General features: G+C 43.0%; 1 protein-coding gene across 2 annotated transcripts in view; it reads right to left on the reverse strand.

The window, feature by feature from the left end:
• LOC100753259 (tubulin-specific chaperone cofactor E-like protein) overlaps positions 1–21110 on the reverse strand; it is a 142815-nt gene that overhangs the window by 11095 nt on the left and 110610 nt on the right. Inside the window, exons 11-15 of one of the 2 annotated variants that reach the window (XM_027411878.2) lie at positions 17938–18499; positions 11096–11295; positions 6799–7182; positions 4449–4735; positions 2620–2915 (exon numbers count right to left, since the gene is read on the reverse strand). In XM_027411878.2, the coding sequence (XP_027267679.1) occupies positions 2620–2915; positions 4449–4735; positions 6799–7182; positions 11096–11295; positions 17938–18499 (1729 nt within the window). The remainder of the gene's footprint in view (positions 1–2619; positions 2916–4448; positions 4736–6798; positions 7183–11095; positions 11296–17937; positions 18500–21110) is intronic. The other variant, XM_027411879.2, reaches the window with a different exon arrangement.

A 21110-nucleotide genomic window follows, 5' to 3' on the forward strand; every position in this document is an offset into this window, starting at 1 on the left:
GAGGATGCAATAGCAAGTACTGGTGATTGGACGTTTACTATGGTTCTGCACCATGCCTCAAGCTTTAACTGAATTAGCATGACTGACTCTCACAAATGCTCCTGAAGCTGAGTATGATAACACCAATTTCATTGCTAAAACTTACCCAAGGTCATCCTGGAAAGTCAAGCTGTAGAATTAAAATACAGACTTACTTACCAAGTAATTCTATAATTTCTGTACCCACCATACCATATCACAATTAACACACCCACCACACTATACATCTAATATGTTTTGTACATATTACAATTACTTAAATTTTCGTTATTTATAGAAAAGTCTCGTCCAAATAATTTGTTTTTCTGTTTCCAGCATGCAGCCATCTCATAGGCAGTGCTCAACAAATATTTATCAATAATAAAAACCTTAGGACTCCTAAGATCCCAGAGAAGCCCCTCCTTTGGGGACTTCTTTGATTTATGGTGCACCTTCTCCACAAATATCTACTTGATCTCATAAAAGTAGGAAGATAAAAAAACTATCCATAATTCTCCAATTCAACCAACAGTACCATTTTGCTAAAGGGAACAAAGAATAAGGTAACAAGGTGAAAGCTTAGAAGATGTAAAACATAACCTGTGGTTATGAGCAATATTCCTGTAACAGATGACTCTTCGTGAAAGATACCCTGCACCTCTGTCTGACATTCACTAACCAAGAGCTTTCTCTTTAAGAGACCGATCTTTTACATGATGCATTTCCTTCCAGTCAAGAGACAAGAACCCTTGTTCAACGTGCCATCGCTTTTTGCTAAGGAAACACTTGCCCATCAGGAGCTAAGACTGTTTGGGGAGTTTTTATGGGGCTTATAAAGATCACACATGTCAGTTATAAGAGACAAGCTCAGGAGATCAACTGTATATGTGATAGCAACTAATAGCAAGACATTGGGTACTTAAAAACTACTAAACTAGTAGATTTTTAAATGATTCCGTCACAGACACATACAAAAATCAGGTCAATAACAAAATCCAGGGGCTAGAAAGATAGTTCAGCAGTTAAGGGAACTTGCTGCTCTTTCAGGGGAGCCAGGGTTGATTCTCAGTCCCATATGATTGCTCACAACCATCTGTAACCATAGTTTGAGGGGACTCAGCTTCCTCTTTGGGCCTCTTCATACACCAGACATACACATGATGCAATACATATATGCAGACAAATACACATACGATAAAAATAAATAAATTTTTTAATACAGCTTTCACCACACACACCTTGTTCAGTGTGGCTGCCAAGCCTTTCAAGTGAGTAACTAATTGGACATGGTGAGAATACAGAGTTGGCTCAGCACTGAGCCTTAATTTCTAGAAAGACAAGTAAAGGAAAACCATCCACACCGCTTACATATATTATTCCGAAAAGGCTTTCTGTTTTTAAGACCTTTCACTATTCACCCCACTTGTTCAATGTGTGACACAGGGACAAGCACACAGTGGGCAGTCAGCAAATGTGTCTCACAGTGGGCAGTCAGCAAATGGCTAATCGCAACTAAGAATGCCCAAAGAGAACAGAAATGATGAACAGCTTATGGCCCACAGGAAGAACTCTTCCCAAACTATAGAGGTCTATTTTCCACTTGACACACAAAGTATTAACACCCTCCCACAGGAAGAAGCGTGTGTGCCTCTCTCTCTCTCTCTCTCTCTCTCTCTCTCTCTCTCTCTCTCTGTGTGTGTGTGTGTGTGTGTGTACAGTTATAGCCAAATTTCAAAGTTCAAACACTTAACTTTTTATTATTTAAAATGTTTTACTTATGAACACAGTAAAATATTAGTTACCAAACAGATTTCCAACAGACTAGTAATGTTCTTAATAGTTTAGGTTCTGAACTGAGTGTACCTCCACGCTTAATCATTTTTATTCTATAGATGCAACAATGTGTGTGTGGTTTGGGAATGGTCCTAGATACATACTGGCCCTTAGATGCACTCAGGGTTGGTATTATGCATCTGGCTACAAACATATTCTCTTGGTAACACCACAATACTGTTCTGATGGAAATGGCCAATTATATAGTGGCCGTTTACGCATATAATTACTTTCCATTTATATGTGTATGCCTATTTTAAGAATTACTTCATTTATTTAATTAACACAATAAAAGGGTAAACACATTGAATCTTGGAAATACTACATACATTGAAGTTTCTTACTGCAGAAAACAATGCATGAAGTAGAAGTTTTTATTTCACCATCTAGTTTAATGGATGAAACCTACAGACATCCATCTGTAGCTTCCTTTGAAGTCATCCCAATGCCTTTCCTTTTCTGATATGGAAGTCATGGTGGAGCTGAGTTGAGAACTAAGAGTAACCAGGAGTCCCAGACTATATCCTTCTACCAAGTCACTAAACTGGTGCTTTTCTAACCCAGAGCTCGCCATCTTCTTCAGCTCCCTTTTCGTTACAGGTGAGCTAGGCTCCCCTGGAAATGCTCCCTTTGAACTCCAGGGGCCGCTCACAGCACCCTCCTCTCCACCCCATGGAGCACATGGATAAGTAAAGATGGGGTGGACCTGACATCTGGCAAAGCATTGCTACCCACAAAGCACCCACATAAATAAAAGAATTCTCTTACAGCAGTTCTCCTTCTCAATCCACTCGGTGCTAAGGATGCCGAAGGAGCGGCAGGCCTCCCCGTAGGCAGCCAGGGAGCCACACAACTGGAACTTCTTGTGGTTGTAGCAGCCATCCAGGTAGCAGGACTCGTAGAAGGGTAGGGGATCAAGGAGCCCATAGCAGGGCTGAAAGAAGCCTTTCATGTCGGTGAGCTTCAGGCAGTAGCCGTCACCCTGCATGGTCTGGATATGGGCATTGTCACAAGTGGCTGCGTACTGTGAGAACTGAAGCTCGTTGCAGCTGGGGGAGAGAGGTCTGGTCAGAATGAGTGAAGCAAAACCAGCTATCTGAGTTTTCCCACAGAAGGTAAGACCATGTCTGCTGTACCTGTCGGGCTAGCTAGCCCTGACGTTCAAATAACATGCAGATATCAATGCTAACCAGCAAGGTGACCTTAGGAAAGCCAGGCTCCAATGGTCTCTACCCACTTAAAAAAGTGAAACAAAGTGTTGTTTATATCCCTGGGATAGAGTGAAGACAAAAATACCAGAATGGACTAGTAGCCAAAGGGCTACATGACAACAGGTATTGATATAACAACCATTCACACTTTGATACAGTTCACTGATATCATTGACATAAATAACTAGGAACAGCGTATCGGTAGAATAACAATAACAACAGTAATGATGCCAGCAGAATGAAAGACCCATGAGGAAATTCAGGAGCTTCTAGCCGGTTCCAATTTAGCTGTCAGAGATCAAAAGCAAAACTTCTGCAAGAGAGCTGTGTGCAGCTGAAGATAGTTCCCAGAAGGAAAAACAAAGAAAGACAGGAGGAAACTAAAACCAAATGAAAACAGAAACACAGCCTCTCTAGGGACTAGGACCTTATTGGTGGGAAACCCAGAATGGCATAAATGTCCAAAAGCAGCTGTTGTACCTGTGAGCCACTGAGTGGGATGTAGAGGGAGGCAGCACCAAATTAGGAGTCTAGTCCTGGCTTGGCACTCCTAGGACCTCCTTGTGCAAATAAGCCATTTAGAATGTTTCTCCAAGTAAACAGAGACACCCAACTGGATGCTATAGTCCTTCCCAGGTCTGGGTCCACTGGTTTACTTGATCATCTTAACATGATGTATTATTCAGGGTTTGCTTAGGGTGAGGCCAGAAGCTTGGAGCACTCTTCCTACAGCCGGGCACTTAGACAATATCTGACATGTTGGGCATGATTGGATCAGGCAAAGAAATGTCAGAAAGGAGAAACATGTTCACAGAGCCAGGAAGGTGTCTGCATGATTCTGCAGCCCAGGGAAATCCTAAATCAAGATCCTTTGCAATAACTTATTTATCTGTGTCTCAGCTGGCTGGAGGGGAGTAGCTGATAATCACCTCTATAACCCATGTTTTCAAAAAGTCTTCCTTGATTCAAGCATCAATAAGCCCTTCTGGGAAGAGTCCAGGTTACCCAGGAAGCCCCAACACCAGGGAGCAAAGGGCTGCCTTTCTTCTGTGCCAACCCTCCATCCTATTCCCAGCAGAGGACCCTAGGTCTCAGGTAGATAGCTGATGACAGCTTCAGTTCTAATGCCAGGTACGTTCTTCTGAATGGCTGAGAGCAGAATCACGTGACAATTTAGAATTCTATCATCTAAACCCAGCTCCTGCAGTTGGAAAAGTTCCTGGGGCTTCCAATGCACTAAACTCCAAAGGCTAAACTCAGAGTTCTGCATGACAGGAAGGAAGATGTAACTAAGAAAGGTGCACTCCCTGTTTGTACTTCCTATGGATGTGGGGAGATTGGAGCAAGGAGTGCATGGTCATGGTTTGGATACTGGGATAGACTCACCTCTTCTGCATGCCATTGGTTTTCCAGCTCTGGGCCAGTACCACACTGCTCACCACTGGTTTCCCCCGCAAAGTCACATAATCATCAGTCATGTCTCCATTGAAGTTGCCACAGAGGCCACATACTTTGTTCTGCAGCCTCTCACTGATGCTGATTTTGATGATGTTGAAGCCATTGTAGTATATCTGGATGTCGGGGCTGGTGTCAATCACCAGAAACCCCTCGCTGCTGTAGATTTTGGTTGCCAAACCAGTTATAAATGGAACATTTACTTGTGTGCCGTTTACCTAGTAGATGCAGAAAGATAGGAAATTCTTACCTGAGGGCTGGGATTGGCCCATCTCTTCAGCAAAGGCCAGATGTTACAGGCCCTGTCTTCTCTACCACAATTATTCAATGCTGCTTTTGCGCTGAGCCATGAATCATCATGTGTAACAAAGTGAGTGGCTCCCTTCCAATAAAGCTTTATTTACAAAGACAGACAGGTGGGGAGGCAGCTCAGTCAGCACAGTGCTGCCCTCAAAAGCATGAGGAACCCACATCGAAAAGGTTAGGCATGGTAGCTCATGCTTGTAATTCCAAAGTGGGGGAGGAGAAACAGGAGAATCTCTAGAGTTTGTAGGGCAGCCAGTCTAGCCCACTCCTCAAGTTCCAGGCATGTGAAAGACTTCATCTCCAAAATAAAATAAATACATAAAGGTGGACAGCTCCTGAGGAATGATACTGGTGGCTATCCTCTGACCTCCACAAATACCAGAGCACACTTGTGTATACATACACATTAACACACAGACACAGCAAGTGGATTTGGCCACAGGCCATAGGGTGACCACCCCTACCCTAGAGTTTAGGGACACATACACTTATCCTGCCATTTAGGGACAGAAAAGTTAAGAGGGAAGACAACATCAGAATAGTATTTCCCTCTGTGAATGAATAGATTTTTGTATTAAACTTTCCCCAGCATCTACCAGTTACTGAGAATGACATCATAATCTTGTTCTAAGGGGAGTCCAACATGGTTACAATGGACCTGGGGATTGCTGCCATGTTTATTGTTTTCTTATTTATAATGTGCAAACCTGAGGCCTTCCCAAGTGTCTTATAAACAAAGTATTTTCTACGTTTGTTATTTTCCTGCTTTATAAAATTTCTTAGCCCTTGGGATTGGATATAACATGTTTTTCCTGTACTTACAAAATAATTGGATCTCCCCCACCATGATTATTAATAATGCTGTTCCATTTAAAAATGACTTTTAAAAATAATTCTGCCTTTCCTTTTGGCTAGCTTGGGGTATTATGCGGCAGTGATATCTCCTGAGGGTCACTATCACCTCTTCCTGTGTTCTCCCCAGTGTGGCTGTGTCCATGCAGGCCAATTTGCAAAAGGAATTGGAGTGTCAAAAACAGTTGCAGCTTTCCTGGAAGTTAAATGCCAGCAGTAAAATCCAGATTCTTCTTTTTAAGCTTGCAGAAAGCCGGCCTGTTGCCTGACACTGTGCACTAAGCTATTTGATGACTCTTTAAAATAAAGGGTCATTCAGTGCTAGGGTTAGCTGAGCTGGCAATGGAATGAACAATATCCCAGAATATATTGATATGGCTTTCCTTCTCCAATCCCCACCTCTTACCTGAGTTCCCTGTAATGGAGCCTGGCTCCATCTTTTGGGTCAACCTGGTGTGGCCAGTCTGGTATAGCTGCAGACTGTGGCTCAATAGTACATAGGGCAGCTCATTTTCCTAAGTGGAATGAGTAGGGTATTCAAACCAAATAGTAGTTATGGAGGTGAGTGTGCCCTTCACATGTATTTACATACTGGTCTTAGATTTACAAGCAAAAACAACCAAGAATCAATCTAAGATAAATTCGACATTTCTTTCAGTTGGAATGCCATCAGGCAGCCTCTGGTAGAGGGGCATGCTCTATTGGGCTTCATTTCCATCTTTGTTTTTACAGGCAAGTGCTTGCCTTCTCTTTTGAGAAAGTGTGGCAGAGATGAGGATTGGTTTTAGTATGAGTGGGCAACACCAAGAATAATTGCAAAGACTCTTAACCACTAATGAGATGCCTTTTAGAAATGAATCCAGAGCAAAAGTGGCTTATCTACTGTTTGGCTACCTGAGCTCCATTGCTGGTCTGCTGTAATTATAGCCTGAGAAGCTAAGTTTCCTGCAAGGCATTTGTGGCCCATTCTTACACCCACAGGAGTCTCTTGTTTCAGTTCTCTAAAATTTGGCCATGTGTCTAGGATACTTGGAACAATCTCTTGTTATCCTTCAACTCAGTTATTTGGGATAAACTACAACGAAGAGCCCACTATCAAACCCCTAGTTTTTAAGAATCAAACCTTAACAGTGTTCCGGTCATTGATGAGAATCTGCTCTTCGTTAATGTAGAAATAGACAGGTGAGATGATGGTGAGGTTGGGCGAGGACCACTTGTCAAAGTTGATGATGAGCTGGAAGGAGATGTCCGGCAGTTTCTGGCAGATGGTGGAGAGCACGAAGGCACAGTTGGCTGGGAAGCGCAGGAAGGCACCGTCGAAGGTGCGGAAGACCCCACCCCCTGCGGCCAAGCAGTAGGAGGTCTTGGTGCTGAAGCAGCCACGCACCCCACTGCGCAGGGCACACTCCTCATCTGACTTGCACTGGCGTGGGTCGCACTGGATCAGGTTGCGCCTAAAGCAGCGGCAGCGCCTTGTGCAGTCTCCATTCCAGAACAGCTGCTTGGGCTGGAATAGAGGTTTCACTTCCAGTTAAATTGTGACTTCGAATTGCAGTCAAGGTTGGAGACCCCAAAGCCCCGCCTAGACTCCCTTTAATAGGGCTGGGGTTAGCACTACAGCTTGGATTCAAACGCTTATCCCTTTGATGCAATTCGGAGGCCAAATAATACGCAATTTAGACTTCATTGGTTTCAATCAAGAACTCTGGAATCTTTACGGTTGGGGTTGTTGAACTAATCAGAGCCTGCCTGACTGTGCAGCGAGCTGTTAGAGGAGCTAGGTGAAGAGGAAAAATACATTGTAGATTTTAAGCCTGAGAATCATGCTTCTAAGAAATATAAGCTCCCCTTTAAGATGGAATTTAAATTCACTTGGGAATGAGAGACCGGTGCTTTAACTCTCAAAAAGAAAATGATAATCAACTCCTATGATCAACCATTTCCAACATTTTCCAATACTCACCCTTCCAAGTACTTCCCTCACTCCAGCCTACTTCTGATTTACTTCTATTTCAAGCACCTCCAGTTCTCTGGGTGCTAAGGGTGAGAGGTCTAGCCAGCATCTAGGCCTCATAAAGGAAGCTCTAGGATCAGGCCACTGCACATCGGTCCCAGCCTTGTCACCCTGTTGTATATGCCATCTGGGAATCATCACTAATTCCTATAGTGTCAGTTTGTTCATCTGAATTGGAGGTCATAATCACATGTCACAGGGCATTTGTGAAGGTCAAGTTGGATAAGACATGGAAAGCACATGCCCTGGCATCAAGTAACCACTCAATAACTACTCATGCTGTTATTCTTACAGAAAGGCCACTCGGTCTCCTTCAGAGGAATTCCACAAAATCATTTAAATGCCTATAGCACAGTGCCTCCTCAACAGGGGGAGGTACTGTTTTATATTCTTCTCCAGATGGGCAACAATCTGTAGAAAAATTCTACTTGGTAGAGTTTATAGTCTTAATCTTGTATTTGCTCTAGATTGGGAACATTGGGAAACAGTCATGGCCACCCACATGGGAGGACCACAATATGTAGAATGTGAGAGATTAGGCTACTCCATGCCTTTCAGGCTGATCATCACTTGTCACAAGTGCTAAGGACTAGAAGAGTTTAGAATTGGGAGTTTTTTGGACCTAAGAGTTAATTGCATGTATATGATGAGATATCTTGGGAATAGGACTCATGCTCAAACATGAAATTCATTTATGTTTCATATACTCATTCTACATTTAGCCTGATAATTTAATATAATATTTTGTATGACTTGGGTCAAAGTTTCATAGTGTGGAATTTTTTACTTGTAGTATCAGGTCACAGGTCAAGGGGCTTTATATTCTGTAGCATTTTGTATTTCAGATTTTTGGATTAGAGATATATAATTTATATCAATTTACCAGACAGAAAAGATGTCTTAAGACATACAAAGGAGCCTATGATTCTGTCTGGTCACTGTTTTCTTCTCTAACTACAGATTTAACAATACCCTGGGATTGACTGATTTCGACTCAGATTCAAGGGTGAACAGAGGGCAAGCTCTTCCAACCAGTGCATCATTCATCTTCCAAGTGAAGACATCAGAAGCCAGGTCCTTGCTCCTTCTAGATCTGTAACATATTCTGGGTCCCAGAAGCCTCACAAGCTGACTTCATTTCTTTTTATCAGATTTATACAATAATGGAGTGGTTGGCCTGGCCCTTGTCTGATAAGAACACAGACATTACATTGGTGGGAAGGGAAAAATAACCTGATGTTTGTGGATCTAACCAGGGGTAAATAACTCATCCACAGAAGAACTTGATTGGGAAGCCAGCATCAAAGGAAAGTGTTTGGCCCCATGCTGCTTTCTTTACCTTAATTAGACATGACAATGACAGCTGGGTGATTACCCTCCATGCTAATGACTAGATGTGTTCTCTCTTTATTTCCAAAGAAATCTGCTATATAAACAAGCCTCCGAGCTTGTTTGAATTGAGGCAAATGAATGTGGATTATTTGTTCTGTGACTTTGCCACTTCCCAGATATAAGCTGTTGTCAAAACCCACTGACTTTCTGATGAAAAAACAGATAATAATGTTTATAGAACTAATAGCTGACAAGGGTCGTTATGAGACTTTCTGGGGGATTCCAAGTTTCCTATATTCACCATTTCACCAACATGCCTGGATATTTTTTTTTATTTACTTACAAAATGTATCTCAAGAGATGAGAGCCACCACCCTAACAACAGCAATTACCAATCACTGGAGGACTGGATGCTGGGTACCAGGTTGGGCAACTAGCATGGGGCATATGAATGACGCTACTGAGGAGTCACTTGTAACTACATTTCATTCATAGGGAAGCAGAAGGTCAGTGAAATGACACAGTTGGTTCAATATCACTCCTCCAACAATGAGACAGTCAGGACTAAGCTCAAGCCCTGTTCCCTTCGGTCACACTGACGCTTAGGATCCCTGTGAAGGGGTACATGACACAGCTAATAGACAGACATATTTGAGCCATCTCCGGGCTTGGAGCAGAGTCTAGAAGTGTGCTCTTTGAGTCATCGCTCCCAGGTGAGGAGAACACAGAAATGATTCTCTCCCACACGCTCTGCCTCGTGCCCTCAAACCATCTTCCTAAGACTTAACTTGGGCACCAGCTCTCCGGGGAAGCCCTCTTATTAATTCTACTATTCTATGTTACGTTCACCCTGTCTTTCTCATATAACCCCCAAATACCTTTGCCAATGAAAACGAAATTGAGCATAATGCCTACATTTCTCTTCTTTTATTTATTCCCCAAATAAAGGTAGCTCAGTCAATCTCAAATGAGTCAATGCATCTTTACAGAAAGGAGACATTATTTATTTTTGCCTAGTTGAGTTCCAGTTCAGACACTTCAATTAGATTTCTGGCAAGCTCTCCCTCCTTCATTTAAAATTGATCTGCTCTGCAGGGTATCATTTTTCACTTGTTGATATGTTATTTTGTAATTGTTTCCTTTTTTAAAGCACAATTTTTGTTTCTCTCCTGAATAGGTATTTTTGAGTCCCTTAAGTCAGGGAACACACTGACTTGTCCTTTGAATGCTACTAGAATAGGGGCTGGCACACAGCCAATGAAGGCTCAGTAGGTGGAGTTAACTGTCTACTCACATTTAAATGACTGGCTGAAGACCTTCTCATTAAGGCTTTTCTTCACTCGGTGTTATGGGACATTACCTATTAGAGGGCTAAGGATGTGCCTCCATGGTAGAACACTCTCCCAACATGTTCAAGGACCTGGGTTCTATCCCCAGTACCACCTCTTCCTCCAAATATAAATAGTAAAGTGATTTAGCAAGCCAGTATGTTTTCTTGGGCAATGTGGAGGAGGGGCCAGTTCATCAGCATTCTATTTATGCACCCCTGTCCCCACCCCACCCAGCAAGAAGCAAAAGGTGGGAGGTAAGCAGTCAAGACTCAACTGTGTTCAGATGATATGAGAATGACAAATGGCACATGTGTGGGAGCTTCAACAGCCAGAGAGGGAAGGCCACTCCTCCCAGCCTCCAGCCCCATATTTTCTGCTTTAAAACATCCTTAACGGAGACAGCCCACAAATGTCAGATTCACAGCCACTGTATTTCCAAACTAGAGCCCTGTCAGAAGCTTTCAGACCAAGATTTACAGGGAGGCAGTCAGAAAGGCATGAGAGAGAAGAGGAGGAGGAGGCCTGGCCCATGCAGAAGAGGCAGGAGTGAAGCCTGGCTGCAATTCCAACTCTCACAGAGAGCAAAGCTCTCCCCAGACCACTGCTCAACTTCTCAGTTTCAGCTCACCTACCCTACAGTAATCCCCACATTCATCATAACTGAGCAGCTCTGGCTGCCCTCTTGACCTTGGAGAAAAGGCAGCCTGGTATGGAAGAAGAGGCCAGCTGCCTCCTGTACCCACCTCGTAGTATTTGCCATCAGAGTAGCAGCCGCAGTTGTGGGGCAAGATGCAGCTCTTGCCATTGAGGACATAGCCCGCATCACACTGGCAGCCCTCCACACAGTAGTGATTGCAGTCACTCTTCAGGCGGATGGCAGCACAGCGAGGCTGGCAGACACTCACACAGCTCTCATAGTGGCTGTTGGGAGGGCAGGTGACCGCTGGAACAGAAGGGACTAGTCAAGTCTGGCAAAGTCACAGGGAACTGTAAATGGCTTTCTCACAGCCTTGCTTAGGGAGGTGGAGGGTACAGAGTGAGGGAAGTGGTGTGAGGCTTGCCACTCTCTCTCATTCATACCCTTTGCTTATGAGAAGCCTCTGCCTAATCCCTTAAATATCAGCCTGGAATGCAAAGGGAAGGGGCTGGAGCCTTCTCACAGAATCTTCAGCCTTTCTTCAGTGTTGGCTTCTGCACTCTTTATTGCCTGCCACTGTAAAAACCCACCAGTCACAACAAATCCCCATTTGGGCTAGAAAAGGCATGGACACCAGTCCTGCCTCCTGGGCTTCATCATATTGATCCTCTTATTCATAACCCACTTACCCCAGCTCCCCATTCCTCAGGTCCCACTTAGATGTAGTGGCCTTCCCCCTATTATCAGTGTCACCTACCCTCACCTCAGAACTTCCATAGAGCTTTCTGTCTAAACAGGTGGTTTATCAGCAAGAGTCTCCTGAATCACATGATACCTGAAAGTGTGTAGTGTGTAGTGGTGTGTGTGTGTGTGTGTGTGTGTGTGTGTGTGTGTGTGTGTGTGTGTACATTGACCTGAATCATTTATATTCTACAGGTCTGAGACACATCTAAAACTGCATCTCTGAAGGGTAGAGAAAATACTGGTGAATACTGTTGGGCTCAGATTATTTAGGATCTCTAAGCCTCAACTTCTTTGTGCACATAATGCGGATACCAACACATAATGCGGATAACACCAGCACCTGAATTTGTATGCTTAGAAGAGTGTTGGGCAGGTAGTGGTCAATAAGTATTAACCAATCATTAAAGCAAGTCTCGCTTGAAAGTTTTATTGAAGCTGCTATCTTAATCAATGCACACTAAAAGCACAACAACCATTTATATGGAAACTTCTATTCCATGCTCTATGGACGGTTTGGGGAGGGTTGTCTTTTGTCTAGTGGTAAAGAGACACTTTTAGAGTGCATAGTCCTAAGAATTTTAATGCATGGGTATGTTCATCTAAGCACTATCATAGTATGCTATTACATTTCCAAAAATGTTTAGTTTAAAAGATAGTATCCTTGTGTCATAGAAAACACAAACTGCCTAGGCTCAATAACTAACAAATTATCATGGATTTTTGCATAAATTGTCTATGCACACAGATTCATGTACATGTCCACAGCCTTGGTTTTGCATAAATGAGAGCATCATCTACAAAACTTGCCACACACTGCTTTTTCACAACAATATTTCTTCAGTCTCGAATTATTGTCTTTACACAGCTTCAAGGTGTGTGCCTTTTCCGTGAATATCATCATATGTGTATTTTTGCCCTCATAAATTAGGCTGTAGAATAAGTTCCCAAAAGTGGAATTTTTAGCCAAAGGATAGGAATATTATTGTTGTTGCTGTGGCTGCTGCTACTACTACTTCAGTGCTGGAGAGCCAACCCTGGTCTCACATATGCTAGGTAGGCACTCTGCCATTGAGCTATGCCTCTAGGCCCTTAAGTCTTTGGCAGATACCAATGAGCTGCCCTAGAAGGGAAGAGATTGTGCCAATGAACAAGCAAGAAGATTTAGTCTCCTGAGGTCTTGATGACTACCACCATATTTTCTCATTTCTGGAAATGTGGAAAGAAAAGAAACCTATTTCTGTTGTATGTGCATTTAGTTCAAATTTCTTTGAGTCTTATTATCTTCTCATTTGTTTATATTCATTTTTCTGTCTCCTGAGAGTTGCCTCTTCTCATCTATTACACACTGTGTTGTTGAAGTTTCTTCTTATTAAACTGTAAGTGTTCTTTATAAATTAAAAATGTGCTTTTGTGTGTTGCATGTATTATAAAATATTTATCATTTGTCTCTGACTTTGCTTCTTTTAAAAAAATTTGCACTTTTTTAATTATGTTTTTTGCCATGTGGGGAGGTAAAAATTTTATGAGGTCAAATTTATCTGGTTTTCCTTAGCATCTTTGAGAGTGTGACTGGGGGGGGGGAAGAACCCAAATTCTTTTGTTTTGTTCTAGTACTTTTATAACTCAATTTAAAAATGTTTAATCTTTATTCTCTCTGGATTTTATTTTGTACCAAGAAGTGAAGGAAAGACTAAACTCTTATTTTTCCCAGAGAGTTTCCCCACCATCTCCTTACTATTTATTAGCTAAATCTTCCTTTCCTCAAGTTATTTGAAACCAGGTTTGCTATATATTGATTCTATTGATTAGTGATCAGATCTTTTGCTGATATGCTCATCTTTCCACTGGTTTGTCTTTCCATCACCATGTTTTATTCTTGTTAATTTGTGCGAGCTAACTTGTTCCTGTGAAAGTAGTAACATTGAGTATTAATTGATTAATATAATATTAATACTATTAATAGAAAGCATGAGTAGCAAAATATAGCATTTTCATATTGGGGAAGACACTCATCTCTCTCCATATTTAGGACCTTGGAGTCTTTCCTGGCTTCCAAACAGCACTGAGAACATGGTGAGTGGTCAATAGACACCCAACTGTCACAATTAAATTTGCAAGTTTCAAATATTGATTTATTGCTCTTCTTACCCTCTAAATGAGAGCTGGAGAATGAGGACTGGCCATGTGTATTGTGTTCAAGAACATGACTTTTGTTGAGTCCAGAAGACCTATTTAAAATTGAGCCTGTGTGGATGGCTGGGTGTGTAGAACCCTCAGGAAAATCAATGTAACACAAACTCTTTGGAATCAGAATAGCCTAGCTCTAACTCTGGCTCTACCATTAGAGGTCCGGGTCACCTTAAGCAGGTTCCCTGTGTTCTCTGAAACACCTAAAATATCAGGGTGATGCTGCATCTCTCTTACCAAGCAGCTGCTAAAATGAGATAGTTTAGAAGCTGCTGGTTCATTCTTTCCTTTTCCTTCCCATGAGTAGCTAGATACTCTATACTTCCACGATTTTGATGGTGTCATTGATGGTGGGAATAGTTGTAGTAGTTATTCACTTTTAAGAATTCATCAGCAGGAATTTGTTAGATTTGCAGGGGGAATAAGTAAAAGAAATACTTAATGACTAAACTCTGATAAAGGGGAAACACAAAATGATGACGCTAATCAATTTTGACTGATGCTATGCCAAGCGCTTAGATGGAGGTGGAGAGACAGCAGTTCTTGATGGCCAATGGTATACTATCTCTGTGCACACTTTCCCCCTTCCCCAAGTTGCCTTCTTTATGAATGCTGACTACCTCCCAATTTCCCCCTCTAGAAGGGGTCCATAAGTCCCCATGCCACATCTTGAACAAGGCCTGAGAGATGGCAAGAACTAAGGAGCACTGTCTACTTAGTTACACTTTGTGCCTCTTATTGTGTTTTCATCATCTCCTGCTCCAAGTCTTTCAAGGAGCAACTAAAATTAGCCCAACAGCTTCAGCTGATGGGAGTGTAGGTGGGGTTAGTAATTAAGACAATTTGTCTCCCATTTTCCCTCCAAAGCCATTTGTTCAACATGGGTAGAGAGCTTTTCAATGCATTTACAAATAAGGTAATTGAGTAATAAATTATCCCATTGATAGGAGCAGCCAATATTGTTGAGAAAAATTGGCATTCTACCTTGTTACCCATAAAGCACAGGTTGAATGGGCGATTTGGTTTAGCATCCCCTTCTTTCCCACTGAGAGTACCATTCTTATAACCAACACATGAATGATGAATTGAGTTAACTTTTAGAGGAATGATGACCCCAACTTCCCAGAGGTCAAATTCACCTAAGATACAAAGACCATTCAGCTTTCTGCTGAATGACTCAAACTAGAAAAACTCAAATTGGAAAGCTAAGCCACCTGCAGCCCTGCCTTGCTCCCCACCCCACCCAGATACCATCTCCAATGGATAAGGTGTTCTCTAGTTTTAGCTTTCCTCTTTCTCATCCATTCACAACCACCATCCTCCCACCTGCTCTGTATTTTGGATCTTTACCACTGTTTTGAAATGCTGAAGCCGGAAAAGCTAAGTCACTCTGCACTGGGAGCCATCCTCAGTCACCTGTTGACTTGGATGTGTCAGCCTGGGACAAGTGGGGGCAGCTGGCCTATGGCAAGGAGAGACTGAGGCAGGCAGACTTTAGTCTCAATGCCATGAGTAGACGTCTCCATTACTAGGTCAACTAATGCACACAGGAAGCAACCTGTGTTTGGACAGAACTTTGAAAAGGAAAGAGGACCAGATTACTGGTAGGGAGGACAGGAAGAAATGAAAAATCTTCATATCTTTTTATCACAAGTCAAGCTTCATCACAGAGTAATTCTGTCCTTAGATGGTGGGTCATAAGGCATCTTTTTTTTTTTTTTTTTTTTTTTTTTGGTTTTTCGAGACAGGGTTTCTCTGTGGCTTTGGAGGCTGTCCTGGAACTAGCTCTTGTAGACCAGGCTGGTCTCAAACTCACAGAGATCTGCCTGCCTCTGCCTCCTGAGTGCTGGGATTAAAGGAGTGTGCCACCAACGCCTGGCCTAGACCAGGTTTTATACACCACCCCACCCATAGTTCTCAGGACTTCCTTTGGCCACACATATCATTTAACTCACTTCTTTTTCCTTCCCACAAGTAACAAAAGCTGAGGCCCATTAGTTGAAGGTGGGTTCTTTTTTATGTTAGCTCCTTTAATGCATTTCCTTATTCCTCACAGCTAGACATGATAGCATTTTGCATACTGTCCCCCATCCCCCTGCCCAATCCATTTCAGTCATCCCAGAGCTTCAGAGCCAATAAGCCAATAACCAGAGAAAGAACTAGCTCCCTGTGACAGACCTCAAGAAAAAGCAGGCTGCAGCTCCCCTTCCAAAATCGCTCTGTGATGCCATGCCATGCTTAGGGTTCTCTGCCAAGAGCCTGGTTTTCTGATTTAGAGGAAAGCAAGCACTCCAGTCCCACTGTACCGACTCCAGTGAATCCCCATAGCCCTAGAGACTGCTCTAGTCCCAGACCTTTTGTAGGTACATTTGTTTGATTGAAAACCCTAGAGGCTGATTTGTCTGGACAGCCATCCACAGGCATTGTGTCCCCCACCTTCCTTGCTTGAGAACTGAACTTGGATGATACAGTCTTGGAATCTTTCCCCTCCCCTCCCTCCTCTCCCCACCCCAAATAGTTTCCATCAATCCAATGGCTGTGTATGGAATGCAAACTGACTGATCATTAAACCACAATAGCTCTGCATCCAAATCTCCCATTTCCAGGATGAAAATGAGAGTTTTGTTCTCTATGAAGCCCGCTGCACCCCTTATTTAGAGCTCTGAGCATCCAACATTAATTTGCAGCCTCTTTATACAATCAGATCTTTTATACAAAGAAATGTGCTACAGTTAATGAGACTAGGATGGGAAAATAGGGCACGGCAGGTTAACTAAAGACCCACGGTGATTCCATTATCAACCTTTTCCTACATACATATGCTGAATGCTGACAAATACTCTAGCTAACTCTTCTCCTATACTATATAATCTGCTAGTGTAGTGCATGGGTGTTGGGGTGAGAGGGTTAAATCCCAACCTTGCCATTGAAACTGTTTAACCTTAGCTAAGTAACTCAACTCCTGTGAGTTTCAATTTTGCCTTGCCTAATTGGGTTATTGAAAAGAATCAATGAGATAACATTGATAGAGTATTTTAGCAGTGGGATTGAATCACAGCAAGCCATTAATATATCACCACCTAGCATTCATGTGTGCTCAGATTCCAATGATCTGATTTGACCTTTCTGATGTTACTGTGGGTAACTGGTACAGGCAGCATCATGACTGCTCTTTGGAGAGGAAGCTGAGTAACAGGGAGGGGAAGTGAGTTGGTTACAATGATCCTTTTGTTGTTGTTGTTGTTTGTCTGTTTTTTCCAGACAGGGTTTCTCTGTATTGCTTTGGAGCCTCCCGGAACTCACTCTGTAGACCAGGCTGGCCTTGAACTCACAGAGATCCGCCTGCCTCTGCCTCCTGAGTGCTGGGATTAAAGGCATGCGTCACCAACGCCTGGCTTGGTTATGATGATCCTTAAGGATTAAGTTGAGGCTAGAATCCATGAACTCCACTTCCTTTTCTAATGCTCTTAATATTCTGACATGCTCTACAGTCATGAATATACATACATACATACATACATATATATATATGTATATGTGACTACTATATAATATGTATGATATATATATATATATGTATATATATATATGTATTACAGAATGACATATATAAGGAAAGTATGTAAGTTATCCATGTAATGATGGACCTCTGAGATTCTAGATAAATGAACAAACTAACCATCCAACACCAGCACCACCCCTCTGCCTTTACTCTCTGGGAAGCATTTTATTGGAATTCAAATGCAGCATGTGGTGTTCTGTGCTTTAGATACATGATCTCATTCCATCCTCCAGGGCAACCCATCAAATTAATGGTGTTGACCCCTCTCTACAGAGAAAGAAAGGAAACAGTAGGAGGTTACACCTTCTGGTTCAGATAATGGACTCAGTTACAAAGTGCATATCCTGAAGCCACTCTTTTCAACTTGCTCTCCCTTCTTTAGAGTTGGAAGACCAGCCGCCCACACCAATCGGAAATAAAGAGGATCAAGAGAGAAAGATAGAAGATGGACTCACTGCAGGATGTGTAGTTCCTCCAGCCAGTCACTGCAATCCCTTGAGTCTGGCAGGTGCTGGCATAGTTTTGTAGCCAGCTGCAGGCCGTCTGTACAGCACCTCCATCGATACAGGAGTCAAACAGACAGTTTTTGTAGAAGAAGGTGGGGTTGACTTTGCTGTGACACTTGGCAAAGCCAGCATTCTGGTTGGGGATGAGGCTGCACAGCTGTTGTACTTTGGAGAAACCTTCAACTTTGGCACAGGATGGGCAGCGGTCCCCACAGCCCACCTGGCAGAAGGTGTCTCTCTTCACCCAGCTTTGCCCAAACTCATTGATACTCAGTGCAAGCAACCCCATGGGCATTTCCAAGTCATCATCGGGGTTGCCATTGTAGCGTCCACAAAGGCCATAGGTGTTGTTCTGCATGCTCCGGGGAACAGTGATGGACAGGAAAGTTTTCCAGTCATACACAACCTTCAGGCCAAAGTCAGTTTCCACCACCACGTGAAAGCCAAAAGAAAAGATGTTTATCTTCCCTTGTCCTAACTTCAGAGGCAGGTACAACCGCTCATTGTTGACCTGTAAGAGACAGAGAAGAGAATAGAAAAGCCCAGTTGGCCCAAAGATTTCTCAGCCCTCCTACTCATCAGTCTCTTGAAGGACAAATTCCACAGGGGGCTTGCCCAGGTAGAATACGGGCTTCATATGTAGTGCTGTTTATGCCAGTCAACTCTTATTATTAGGATTTGAACAGACTTAAATGACTATCCTTTGTACACTAATATACCTATTTATTTCAGTGCCTTCTGTTTGTTTATACAGCATTATTCTCCCCTAGGAGTTCAAATTGTTTTCTCTAAGGTAATGAGAGGGTAATAAAAATTCAATTAACGTTGAGAATAAAATACCAAAACCTAGAACTCCTGTGTTTCTATTCCTAGCTCTACTGTGGATTTATTTTAGGCAATATCCAAGTTGTTAATTCCATTGGGACTTTTTTTGTGTTTTTGGAGGATGACTCTTGGTTCCTCTGCCTGACCACCACTCATCACACATCAGCATCTCTCCTGTCCTCAGACCTGCTCCCATGTTGCCTCTCCAATAAAGCAAGATTTTCTGAGTCTAATACCATGGTTAGTGGAATCGCTCCCCTGCCTGTTATATTTATATTTCTCTTATATTCCTCTCTAGGTCAAACATGTGCACATGACCACTGAGGTGTACATTACAACCTCCCCTTTGGTACAACTGGTGATGTTTACCTTCTCTTTATGACCTTCTACATGCCTCACAGTTCAGTTTCCCAAATGAACCAAGCACACCATCCTATTCCACCATTTCCTATGGATCAAGTGTAAAAGTGTTTTCCTGGTCCTGGCCAGGACCCTTATCGCAGTCACTGTGGCTGTGGTACAGTGATAACACAGATGTCCATGGTCTACACAAGGGCAACCCCTAGCCAATGAATGGCCCCCATTGGTAATCATCTTCATGATGTAAGTCATTTTCAGAGTATCTAGCATCCCAGTGCCTAACACCAGTCTTCATCTCTTCCCCTAGGCTTTCCCTCACTTTCTTAAGAAGCCCCATCTTCTTGGAGCTTAATTCTAAGGAAACTTTCCCAAAGATACCAACAAGGTCTTTCCTTATGCCCTTTCTCTAGGTCCATATTTACCCCTCAGCACTCAGCTCAGCTCTCTCTGCTTGTATGCATATTTGTCTAGGCAGAATCCATTTGTCTAACAGACATTTGTGTGGCAACTACTGTGTACCAAGAATAGTGCTAGGTGGGGGCAAGACATGAGCCCTTTCCCCAGAATATGATAAGGCAAGGACTCCAACAGGTAGTGAGACCATCTGATAAAAGCCATGACACAGGTACAGAGATGTGTGGCTTCAGACTCAGCCTGGGGACAGAATCAGTGGGGCCTTCAGAAGGCAATACTCACATGGAGACTTAAAAGATACATGGAGGGGGGGGGGTTGAGGTAAGAAAGAATGAGAGTGAAGATAAGGAACTCCGAGGAAAAAGCATAACCCAAGTAAAAGCCCAGACAAGATGAAACAGCTTACAAACGATGAAAGATGACCGCACTTTAGTACTGATGGAAAATCAAATGAAGATGATCTGAAGACACAGAGGTTGGAAGGACCTCAGTCAAGGATGGCCTCGTTTTTAGTGTCAAGCAGGCAAAGAGGCCATGACAGAAAGCCTGACCATGGAGGTCAGGCTTTGGGTGAGGGGACATTATCTAAGATCTTAACAAAAGAATGTAAATAATGAGATCAGAAGTTAGATTACAAAATACACTGTACATAAAATGACAAGTAGGAGATCCAGAAAGAAAGATGACCCATAGAGGAGATTTGTTAGGAAGGATGGGGGATGGGAAAGACCTTGAGGAGGGATGGGCTTTGGTAGAGAGTAGGCTTGTTTGTGTGTATCAAGGAAAGGCTGTAGAAAGTGAAGGCTGAAGATATGGGAAGAAGGAAGAGGGCAGATAGGCCATATCCACAGGGTTAGGGACAAAAGGAGGAAATATGTCTGCATCTGGGCAGGGGGAGAATTGAGTCATTAAGAGACAAGATTCCTCAAGGATGGAGGGAGGACAAAGAGGGTGGAACATGGCTTGTTTTCCAACAGGAAGCCTAAAGGCAGAAGTAGGTAGGCCATGTGCAAACACAAATGGCGCCCAGAAGGTCACCAGGGAAGGAGAAGCCACAGAAGCTCCCCGAGCCACCCTGAAGGCTCATGACCCTGGCTGATGAGTGCAGCTTGCTCTTCTTGTATTCTGGGTTCTTTACTACCTGATGTCACACAAGAGACACCACCCCAGGGAGGCAAAATAATGGGATTAAACCTTGCAAATGATACTGCCAATAGGGACCTTGAAAGAAAGCATACCCTTCAACTCTAACAAGCTCCCCATCTCTGTTTCCCCAGGATGCTACCTGTGTCATAGCCCACTGCCTGAGCTCTATCTGAGAATAAGGAGTGGGAAAATTGGAACCACAGGGAGAGGAATTCAGATGGAAGAAAAGCAGGAGGTTGATATTACAAAGAGTTTGATGGGTGGAATAAAGGTACATCAGAGCTGGGCAGTGGTGGCACACACCTTTAATTCCAGAACTGGGGTAGGGGTGGGGCAGAGACAGACAGATCTTAGTAAGTTCTAGGCCAGCCTGGTCT

The sequence above is a fragment of the Cricetulus griseus genome, chromosome 4 (genome assembly GCF_003668045.3).
Source record: "Cricetulus griseus strain 17A/GY chromosome 4, alternate assembly CriGri-PICRH-1.0, whole genome shotgun sequence".
NCBI classification, from domain to species: Eukaryota; Metazoa; Chordata; class Mammalia; order Rodentia; family Cricetidae; genus Cricetulus; species Cricetulus griseus.